Source organism: Python bivittatus, unplaced genomic scaffold (assembly GCF_059951505.1).
Source record: "Python bivittatus isolate LINGU-HERP-01145 unplaced genomic scaffold, Pbiv_v1 ctg000980_np1212, whole genome shotgun sequence".
Taxonomy (NCBI): domain Eukaryota; kingdom Metazoa; phylum Chordata; class Lepidosauria; order Squamata; family Pythonidae; genus Python; species Python bivittatus.
The window spans coordinates 2,989,076-3,000,766 of NW_028277125.1; the positions used below are offsets into that span (position 1 = coordinate 2,989,076).

General features: G+C 45.2%; 1 protein-coding gene across 6 annotated transcripts in view; it reads left to right on the forward strand.

Annotated features, from left to right (window-relative positions):
• TNK2 (tyrosine kinase non receptor 2) overlaps window positions 1-8,709 on the forward strand; it is a 95,966-nt gene extending 87,257 nt beyond the window's left edge. For all 6 annotated transcript variants that reach the window (XM_088131636.1, XM_088131637.1, XM_088131638.1 and 3 more), the window contains 3 exons: window positions 739-834; window positions 2,115-2,242; window positions 3,189-8,709. In XM_088131636.1, the coding sequence (XP_087987762.1) occupies window positions 739-834; window positions 2,115-2,242; window positions 3,189-3,195 (231 nt within the window). In that variant the 3' untranslated portion in view covers window positions 3,196-8,709. The remainder of the gene's footprint in view (window positions 1-738; window positions 835-2,114; window positions 2,243-3,188) is intronic.
• The last annotated feature ends 2,982 nt before the right edge of the window (window positions 8,710-11,691 follow it).

The following is an 11,691-nucleotide window of genomic DNA, read 5'->3' on the forward strand; positions in this document are numbered from 1 at the left end:
GCTTCATGCTCAGCTTAATTGATTTAATCTTGATTAGGGTTTTTGGGTTGTGGGTTTGTCTTAATCCTGTTATGCAAACTATTCCATTTGGGTAGGGTATGTTCAGTGGAACGTGCGACCCCAGAAAGTGAGTCAGTTCAGGAACCAGATTAAGCAGGTCCTGGGAAGGCAACCAAATTGTCTGTTTTACTCTGCATGACCTGCATTGTCTGGAAGGAGCAAGGAACTCAGCGGGCAGTGGAGGTCTGTTCCCTTGCCCCCAGTTTGAGCCCATGGTGGAGACTTGAGTTGTTTTCCTTAAAACTCAGCCAGTTCCTGGTTTGCAGGCAGTTTGAGTGATGCCTGACTCCAAGAAAATATGGAAACAGGTCACCCTTCTTGACCAATAGACGTTGTTGGGCCACAGGAGAAAGATTCACGTCAGTCTTGTGGATGACACAGTGGTCAGTTGTGGCAACTGGTGAGAGCAGGAGCTGGTGCATGGATGTCAGATGTGCCCAGCCCCCCCCCACCATGGGCACCCTTCAAGCCTGCTGCATCCACCCCCCCAGTCCATCCTACAGGAAGTGAAAATTTGGGGCAACCCCTCTGGAGAGCATCAGTTTTGAATGCTGCAGGTTGGCTTCACCAGGACAGTGATGGGTGGTTGTTATGCAGCTGCCTAGTTCTAGCTTAAGCAATGGCAGCCCGGAGTTACACAAACATCACACCGCACTCTCTTCTTTTCTCCCACTCCAGGTCCAGGAGACCGTGCACGGCGTCACCACAGAGGAGTGTCAAGCCGCTCTGCAGAATCACAGCTGGAATGTGCAGAAGGCTGTCCAGTATCTGAAGGTAAAAACATCTGCGTGGAGCGTTTCTCCTTCTGGCACAAGGAAGAGGGGGGGACTTTGGGGGGGGGGATGGCCCTGGCCCTGGCCCTGGCCCAGAATGAATCCGGTGGAAACCAAAACCAACCCTTGAAGAACATGCCTTTGGATCATGAAGTTACAGGCCAGCCTTCCCAATCCTGCCAGCTGGGCTTTATCTCCTATCCTTCCCCCAGTCACATGGTCATTGTAGTCCAACCCCTCTGAACAGCATTGCGCTACTCCCCTGCTGGCAGGGGAACGCCAGTGTAAAGCCCTTGTGATGCACACCTGCTGCGCTCAGGTGTGCCAGACTAGACCACGTTCTCCCGCCGGCACGACTGATTTTCGTGTGGGTTGAGACTTCTGATAGTGACTAAATAGAGAAGGTTGTTCAGGGGCTTTTCGTGGACTTGGCTCACCTCCCTTAAAACCCTGAGGGCGATGACATCCTGGCCCGTGGGCAATTTGGGCGATGGTCAGCTCCAGGAACAACAAGAAAACGAGCACTGCCATCCAGAGTCGTTGGGCAACAGGCACAAATTGTGCCAAGCCCATAAATTCACAGGAACCTTTCCTTCCAGGCCAGAGAAAAATGACTTGTGACCAAGATCACGCTATGGACATGTTTCCTCCTGCGAGGCCCTTCTGAGTCTCTTCACCCCTCCGCCTGCCTTTTCCTTCTCCAGGGCCTTTTCTCAAAAATGAGGCAGCAGGGCAGGCTTGGTTGGAGTTTGTGGCCTTAATGCATCAGGCAGGCCCAGTTCATTTGGCGAGTTCATTGTATTGTACAAGCTCAGAAAATGGGTTAATTCATTACCTGGATCAAGCACGTTATGCGAATGCAGCCATTGGAGACTTAGGCACCTGTAGCAGCTGAAGTCACCCAAGGTGAAGCGAAGACATTCACATGACATACTAAGTTTGGGTAGTGTTAACCTTGGCTAGTTTGTTTTTATTTTCTTGTGGTTTAGCAAGTTGTGCGAAACCAAGATGTTGAGTATAGCTCAATGTATTGTGCCATCCCAATAACCAAGTTGAATATATTTTGGGAGTGCACCCATTGCTTTCCCATTGCTTTTGCAGCTGAGCATGAAATAGGATGTAAACCTCCAGAGACCGCACCTGGCCCTTTTAAGACAGGGAGGGACAACACTTCCCAGCTCGGGGACCTCCCTTCCTCTTTCTCCCTTCCCACCAACTGCAGGTGGCTGTTCTGCATCAGGAGGGCTTCCCCTCGCCCACCCTGTCTTGCCTCCTCTGTAGGTTGAGCAGCTCTTTTGCCTGGGTCTGAAAACACGGCTGGAGTGTCACAAAGTTCTGGAGATGTTCAACTGGAACTTGGAGCAGGCCAGTTCTCACCTGCTGGACCCCCACAGTGCTTCCCAACTCAAGTAAGAGCAACCGTTTTGCGTGGCTGGTGCATCTTCACACAAGAAGGGAAGTCTCCGTCCAGGCAGTTTGCCAGCGCTGCCTTCTGGGAAGTACTTGAGCCTCTCGGATTAACCTACAACTCTGGCATTTCCGGGCAGTCTCCCACCCAAGTACTAACCGGCTCTGATCGTGCTTAGCTTTTTTTGAGATCACTCAAGGTTTATTCAGTGCTCTGTAATCAATGGCTACTCTGCCTGACTGAAATTCACAGTACAGGAACCAGTTTTGGAGAGGCTGTGGGGGCTGCCACTGGGTGGGCCCTATTTTGCTAGGGGCTTTAAGTAGGTCACCCCTGGCTTGACCAGGTCAGTGAAAAACTTAGTGTCTGGATGCCTGGATGTGGCATGCTAAGCATGCGTGATGTTAACCTGGGTACTATTGTCAGCCGCACTGGGTAGAGCAGACCGGGAAATCAACTCCCCAGACTGAAACTTCTCTTAGAGATGGGCTCTAAGAACAGAATCTGGCCAGTCTGATGGGGCTGCTGGACCTCCACCCCTTCTTATACTCCTATGAATCAGGGTGGCATCTGCCTGAGCTCCCTCCGAATGTTATTTTCTTTCCCGGGGTTAAAAAAACGTTTCAGCCCGCCTGGGTAATGGTTCCTGCATATCTCTGTCCAGGCCTTCTTTCTTACACTCTGCTAGTATTTTAGTGGTTCCAGCATTTTGGTGAACCTAGTTTGGTTCAGTGTATTGTGTGAATTCAGAAAAGAGGGGAATTCAGTGTGCAGTTAAAGCGTGCTCTGTGAATTCATCCAAGATAAGAAGACAGGTTCTCTTCCCACTTTTTTTTCCCCCTGAATTTTTGTTCCCTGTATATTTGTTCCTGACCACTGTGGTTTTGCTCCTGGGAGAGAGAAAGATCTGGTCTAATCTGACCTTCTTCTTGCTCTTCTCCCTCCAGGCGGTGAACGGTGTTTGTCCTCCCAAGAGTTGACCCTTTGAGGATGCCCAGAATTGGCGGCCCTTTGAGGACCCTGCTCTTCCAAACCTATTTGGACCAAGAGTCCCTTTCGAGACAGTGGTTGATGGACCCCAGAGAAGCAACACTGCAGCCGGGACTGCTGTGAACGGCCAGCATGATCCACCCGCCTCCCGCGTCCCTCTCAGCCGGTGACTGCGCCCGCCCTCTCTCGCAGAGCCCGGCTGAGTTGCTTGTGTTCTCCTGAGCTCCTGCTTCCGGCTGTTATTCCTGCTGCTGGATACCTTTTGTAAAGAGAAGTGTTACGTTAATATATAAATGCTCTGTTCTATTTTGGAGAAAAAGGATTAGCTGCCACTTGCAGATTTGTCTCTGGGGAAGGGACGGGGCTGGGGAACACGACATTTGGCTATTGAATTCTTGGAAAATGGGTGTCCAGGACTAGGGAGCCCATGAGGGGGAGCCAATGACATGGGGTGCTGTAATGATGTGTGGGAAAGGCCTTGGGAGACTGGGCCAAGAGATGCTGCTTAGGGAACGGTCAGATAAGGGATGGCACACCCCGCAGCTGGATAGTGGGTGGGGCAAGAGGCTCAGGAGGGACAGTTTCTCAGATTGTAAATGAGACCAGGGGAAAATTGGGCTTTCAGACTTGCAAGATTCTGTCAATGTAGCTTTACAGTAAAATAGAATTAGTTTATCTGGTTGTGTTTCCTGTCTGGCCTACCTGGTAAGCCTGACATCAATCTTGCCAGTCTGAAAGTACAAATCTCCTGCCGTCTCCTTTACGGCCTGAGAAAGTAGGGAGGGTCCCTTCTGAGCCTCTTGCCCTGCCCACTATCCAGCTGGGGGCTGTGCCCCCTCTTATCTGACTTTTCCCAGGGCGGCGTCTCTTTGCCCCTTCTCCCAAGCTCTTTCCCACATACCATTACACGTGCATCATGTCATCATTGCACACCATCTGTTTACTATGATTGCTTTTTAACTCACTTCAGTCCTTTGAATTTAAACAGCGTGAAACTTTGTACAAAAGACCTCATGCGTGCCGTTGCATTATCATTGCCAGTGAGGTCCCAGCATCACTGGGTAAATAATGTCATTGCACAAACGATGCCATGTGTCATAATATTGTACATGTGATATCATGCCCGTGGCAGTGTTACTGGGCATACAACGTTGCACGAGTTAGTGTCAGTGAACAAACGGTGTCATCGCGCAAATGATGTCACATCACAAATGGCTTTCGCTGGGCGCCTTGTGTACGTGAGGTCACACATCAGCATCATCGTGCAATTGACACCAGTTACGTAATTCGTGCCAGTCATGCAAGTGGCACAAATGATACAAGGCATACCATTTGTGCGCTGACTTCGTGGCATTATCGTAGCTTGGACTGGACGCTTGTGTGGAGAAGCCTCAGCCCTGAACGTTGTTTCTTTCCCTCCTCCTCAACCTGAAACGGAAGCATTCGGAGCAAGCAGGTCTGATTTTTAAGAAAGCAGTAACCAAATCAGTTCAAGGAAGGTCTGGGCAAACATGATCTCAGAGGATATGGACCGCATCTGTTGCTCACATTGCAAAATCTGGGCTCCAGTGTGGGATTTTCAGGATGCCTTGGATCCTCAGCGCTCTTCCTCAATAGCTCTGCAGATGCAAAAGCGGAAAAATCACTTTGCGGGGAATCCAGAGTGAAAACCCTCCTGTAGACCCTGTTTTCTCAGCTAGGTGCCCCATCATTGTTATATAGTGGCTTTGCTTGCACAACCAACTCAGTAACCCGGTTTCTGTGTTCATATGCTATACTGAACCATAAATTAGTCCAAATAGTCTTGAGTTTGCCACTCACACTAAACCACAGAAAGCAAACCATCACTAACACTGACCAAGCTTGATCTGATGTGTCATTGTGGCTACCGGTTTTTAACAGACCTGGTTAACATGTTGGGTGAACACGGCAATTATGAAAAGGCCTACAGGAGATCCCAAAATTCTTCCCTCCGCAAAACACACTAACTTATCTCCTCTGGATAGTTTCTTTGGAGAGCGTCTTATTTTGGGGACATTCTGCCTATATTCACACAGCATCCTTTCCCCACCAACTAAATCAGCCCATTTTCTGGGTTCTACAATACATGGAATCATAAACTCACCAAACAGGCAGTATTCACTTGTTACACTAAGCCAAGAACATCTAACCAATATTAACAGTAACCAAGCTTAACTAGTCTGTCGTGTGAATACAGGTCTCTACTGGCCTGGTCAAGTATGTTGTGTGAACCCAGGCAATTAGTAAATGCATATCCTACCTGACTTTAATTCTGGTCGCATCAGAGTTTCCAGACGGTATCTGATCTAGAAATTGATTCAAATCCAATTTGCCACCCCTTGGGACCCCCAAATCTGCATGTCCAAGACCAAGCTTCCTAATTCAAATCTTGCCTTGAGTGTGTTGGGCCAAATCAAGGCACAATGGTGGGAAATTTCCATGGAGGTCATTTTGGAGACAATTGCCCCTTAAGTATCTCTGTGACTTGGTACTTTTAAGATTGACTACCTCTGAACATGGAGGTTCCATGACTGGTACTGGCTGTGTGTGCATGGAATCCAGTTAGGGAGCCATATTTATTTAGTATTATTTATCTATTTGTCCTTATATTCTGCCATGATCAAGGACACATGTTCCAGCAATTGCAATCAGGTAAAACCACAAAATTATGAACTAACACTAAAATAACACCACAGTAATAAAGACACAGCAATTATAAAATGAAAATCAATAAAATAAAGACATGTGTACCAGTTCCAGTGTAGTAATAGAGGCACTACACCACTCAGCCCTCTGGAAAAATTCAAGTTTTTAAAATGATTATATATTTTAAAGGAATAAAGGAAAGAGATAATGCAAGTTTAAAAGAACAAGATTTTTAGAAACCCTAAATATAAACAATAAAATACAGACAGCCAACAAATACGAAATATCATAAGATTAATAATAGTGTAATGCATCATTAAAAGGTTAAAATACTAAAATATATTTTGTATCCATTTTCTAATCAAAACACGTCTCTATTAAACTTTAAAGGTACTTGGTTAGCACAGCTGAAATCATTAAAAAAGGGGAGCGAAAGAAACTAGGTGACAAACAATACATTAAGATAATGCTGTAAATTATATGGAGATCATATAATCAGCTGGAGATAAAATCCAAATTTTGGATGTCGCACAATTCCGTGTATAAAATTGCACTGTAGTCTAAAAACGGCTTCCAAGCAGAATTGGATTCTACATCGGATTTATTTTTTAAATAAGAAGTTATTCTAAGGATTGATGCATACACCCACGATTTGGTTAATCCCCATAGAGCGGATTAAAGATCTTTTCCACTAAAAGTTGTATAAAATTCTTGCAGCCATTAACATACACAAGGCCAATTCAGGAATATATGGTTTAGTGAAATCTAATAAAAATATCTCAGGATGGAATGGGATTCCAACTTTCAAAATGTGCTCCATTCGACAATGGATTATTTCCCAGGATTATTCTGCTTTACAACATGCCAACACATACGGAAAAAGGATCCAATCTGTTCATTGCATTTCCAGCGCTTCTGAAAAATAATTACTTGTTTTAGCACTCAAGACTGGAGTGATAGATCAGCGATAAAACCTCTTGTACCAAGTCTCTCTCAAGTATAATATTCAAGGTAAATTTCATGTTCTTTTTCCCATTGAAATTTCCACTGTGGCACCTCTATAACCTTGTTCAGGTTCTGCATTCGTGGAAAGGTTTAGTTTTAATGGCCTTCCAGGATGATCACTGGAGGTCTTTGCACAACATGCCAAGAGATGCAAGAACCAAGCCAAGATGAACCCTCACCGATGGATCATGGCTGAGGGTTTATTTTTATGCATCACTTTTCTCAGGCAAGAAATACTGCCGCTTTTACAAGGAGATAGCTCAGAAGTAAGGACACTGAAGAAAACATATTATGGTAGAGAACTTCCTGGTTCGAGTTCCTGGCTCTTCTCTCGAGCAACAAGGCTTCAAGAAATGGCCCTGGACAGGAAGGTGCCCTTTCCCACGAGAGCCATCCACATGATACAAAAATCCACAAAGAGGATGCTCCAACTGGGCCAGAAAGAGAGAGGAGCCTCGGGCTGAACAGAGAGTGGGGGGAGCCCAAGGGTCTGTCCACAATTGAGAGTGTTACAATATGGTCGTCATGCAATCGGTGCAGCATGCATAGCTGTGCCAGATATTTTGCACCTGGCATGTGCACATTATACAGTTTGTGGGAAGGATTCTTGAGATATTACAGTGGCTTGCTAGCAGACACCTATGGGACAACCTGTGGCTCTCCAGATGTTGGGTTCCAATTATCCTGAGCCAAAACAGTCAGCAACGTGGGATGCTGAGGCCTGTAGTTTAGCAACATCTGGAGGGCGACAGGCTCCAGCTGCTTTACATTTTCTACCTCTTCTCCATGCCCCCCCCCCCAAAAAGCTTTCTCTTATTTTCACGCAAATAACCTTAACTCCATGATCTTCAACCTCTGCAGGAAAGAGTCTAGGAGATGGGGGCTGCCTACCCAGCTATATTTTTCAGTGTTAATTTTGTAGGCTGGGTCATACAGATGTAACTTGGCTATCTATACCCACTTTCTGATGGGATTCTTTTAATGGCTTGTAGGCGTAACACGCAACCTTCCCTCTCAGCATGGGATGAAACCAAGAGGGTGACGGTTTCATTTTTACTGCTTTGCCTCTTGTGCACCAATAACCACTTCAGTTGTTCGGCTCTCTTTGGCCCATGGAGCCATGGAGCTCTCCAGACTTCTTTGGGAAAGGTCGGTTGATGGCCTTTGTTGAGTCAACATGTTGGGCACTGTGACATCACCAACTGCCCTGGGTGGCTGAATGTGGCCCACCTTTGTTGCCTTGGACTCCGTAGTCCTGGGATTGAGCCTGGAGGAGCCGGGGGCGTCTTCACTAGGAGACCGTCTTTGGAGCGAGGCATCTTCTGGCATCATTCATTTTAACCACTGATAAAGTTGAGCTTTGCAAGGACAAAGCTGAAAAGAGGGAAAGTCATTCCGCCTTCCAACCCTGGCCATTGAGATATATCCCCAAGTTGGTTCAGCAGGTAAGATGCCCTTCTTTTTCCCTCGAGAAGAAAAGAGAAGACAATGTCAGATTTCCAACCCTTCAATGGGTGGGTGTTGAGTTCTGTCTCACCAGGCCCAGGGTCCGTGATGCTCAGGGAGCCTAGCAAAATGACAAGGCCGTTGCGACAGTTAGTGGGAAATCAGAACTGTTGCAAGAAAGAAAAAGCTTGGGCTTGCTTTCCACTGTTCTGGGCTTTTGCCCGTTCAAGGTGTTTGGGGGCGGGTGCAATGGGGGAAAACTGAGAATATGCCCCTCCCTGGTTGAAAATTGAAAAGCAACCATTGCATGCCCTAGATCAGGGTTCCTCAACCGTGGCGACTTGAAGATGTGTGGACCAACTCCCAGAATTCCCCAGCCAGCTGGCTGGGGAATTCTGGAAGTTGAAGTCCACACATCTTCAAGTCGCCACGGTTGAGAACCATGCCCCAGATGATCAATTTGCATCAACTTCCAGCCAAGCCACTTGCAGGAGTGCTGAAAAAGGAACAGGGAGTTAAAGCCAGGGTTCCCTACTTCTAATGCATGATGGGCATCCATGCAGGGGACGAGCCAAGAGAAGGGATGTTACGTAGCGACTTGAAGCGGCTTCAAGCGGCTTGAAGTGACATTAACATGGCTTATACGAGATGACTCTGCTAGATTGACATACTGGCGGATTTCAGGCAACGTTAACCCGTTTTCTGAGTCATGCAATACACTGAACCATAAAGACACCAAGCTGGGTTCTCACAAGTTGCTAAGCCGCAAACCACCAAACAAAGGTCAATACTAGCCAAACTTAGCATGTTGTGCAAATACATCTACTGGAGCTGATTGTGTGAAGGCAGCATTCATCTGTGGTGGACATCTGAGGTCCTGGAAGTCAATAATCAAGGAAAGACGTAATGAAGAGATGGTGATAATCCAAGAGTTTCAGGGCCTAATGGAAACATGGGTCTAGTGCACTGTTTCTCACGTCTTTAAGATGTGTGGACTTCAACTCCCAGAATTCCCCAGCTGAATTGAATTTGGGCAATCAATAAATGATAGCAAATTGATTGCCCAAATTCAAGTCTCAGTATTTTTGAGGAGTAACGTGAAAAATAAAAAAGCAGGCTTCTGCCTCTAGCTAAAATAAGTAAGCCAGTGTTTCTCAACCTTGGCAACTTGAAGATGTCTGGACTTCAACTCCCAGAATTCCCCAGCCAGCATGCTGGCTGGGGAATTCTGGGAGTTGAAGTCCAGACATCTTCAAGTTGCTAAGGTTGAGAAACACTAATAAGTATTGAGTTAAATAGATACCTATTAATCTATTTTACAGTATTATATTTTTATGAAGCGTTTTTAAGAAGAAAAGAAAGAAAAAGAGAAAAGGAAACCAAAAAAAAGTGGATAAACAGCATTTACACGCATTATGGAATTGGGTTAAAATTACCCCATTTTAAAATTACTCAAGTTACTGAACTGACAACATTGTTTGCAAAAATGGCAAATCAGCTGAAATCCAAATAATACATGCCAACAGTAATCATCGGCACTGTATAAATCATAAAACGAGATGAAGAATTACAGTAATTTATATCCAAGCATTTGAAAACGTTAAGAGAAACCCAAATATTGGAGGCAGTGATTGAAATACGAAGTTATTTTGGGCATCAAGGCCGATTTCCCGGTGCTTAATTTGTCATTTGTTTACAGAAGGAACTCTGATTATGTCCAGGGCTTTCTTGCAATGGTTACCATATATAGAGCTAATCTGGCACACTTGATGGCAATGTAAAGCTTAGAAATATTTGATTAAAAATAGCAGGTTGGTTTCCAAGTCATATTTCACCAACAATTTATAAATAAGGTCAAGCAAAGACTCCCAATTTTGTGTTCTAAGGTTTTGAAATTCAGGCAAGTCTCTTAACTCTTTTTGCAATTCTTTTAAAGCAGAGTTTTGCAAACTTGGCAACTTTAAGATGTGTGGACTTCAACTCCCAGAATTCCCCAGCCAGCCTTGCTGGCTGGGGAATTCTGGGAGTTGAAGTCCGCACATCTTAAAGTTGCCAGGTTTGGGAAAAAACACTGCTTTAAAGCTATGCTACTTATCTGAAAATATTGAAACTGCTTGGGTGGTTCTGCAAAGCGAGAGTGCCAGAAGATTGTATCTTTGTCTTACTCAGAATCAAATCTTGCTGTCTGTACGATTGGTAATCTCTCCACTGGGCAAATTTCTTTGTACTTTCCTCTTCCTAAAAAATAAATATTTATTAACGAGACGAGAGGTGATAAATCCAGACTGATCCTCTTTATCACAGTCTTTCAATACACGGTTTATTACTGAAAACTCTCTTTTAAGCTGTTTATTTCTGTTTGTATCAATCCAAAGAATTTGAAAGTCCTGCTCCCCCAGTGAAGATAAGCCAGCTGTAAGATAATGTGACCCAATCGATAATCCTTTATCTTGATCATACAGTTTAAATTTGGGAGCTGCTACACCACCTTGTTCTTTCAAAGCCTGGATTGTCTTAAATTTAAACCGCAGCCTTTTATTAAACCATATCAAATTGGTCCCTTGTCTCTGCCACTCATTTCAGTTTTGATTGGAATGATTTGAAACAGAAAATTAAGCCTTGGTAGAACGTCAGTTTCGATGGCTGCCATTCTTCCTAACCAAGAGAGTTTTAACTTTCTCCGTCTTAAAAATCTGCCATTATATTTTTCCATTATTCTGTAGAATAATTATTTGTAAAATTATTTTTATTGGTATTTGCCAAGTAAATGCTCTGGTATTTAATCTTTTTAGCAGCAACACTAAGCCCCATTTGGTACAAATACTGCTTTTCTGCCTGAGTCACACATAAAGCTTTGATCACATCATCATGCCTACCATCTTGACTTTTTTGACCATGCCCTGCAGACACCTCTGGGCAGATTGAAGTTGTCCTCCTTGAACCTGCTTCCAGCTTGTAAACTAGGCCTTCTTCAAGCATACTAGAAGATGGAGCTACAATGGCCAAGCAGCATTTGTGGGAATGACAGGTTTCCACAACCCTGGTAGCTGGGAATTATTGGAAACCTACACATTCCCAGCTCACATTCTCCCCTTGAGGTATCTTCCCATGTTTCTGCTTTCCGGTTGACCATTGGTTGGAAACTGGAGATTTTATTCCGTCATGTTAGGGAGGCCCAGAATTGGGCCAGGCTGCTGGCCTGGTGGAGACCACTGCTTTCAAGTCTCTTTCAATGCAATGTAGAATCTGTTGGCGGCATTCAGACAACACTTGTCACCCAGTTACTGAATTAACCATCTGGGGCTTGCACAATGCCTTGATCCCTAAAGAAACCAAATGGGC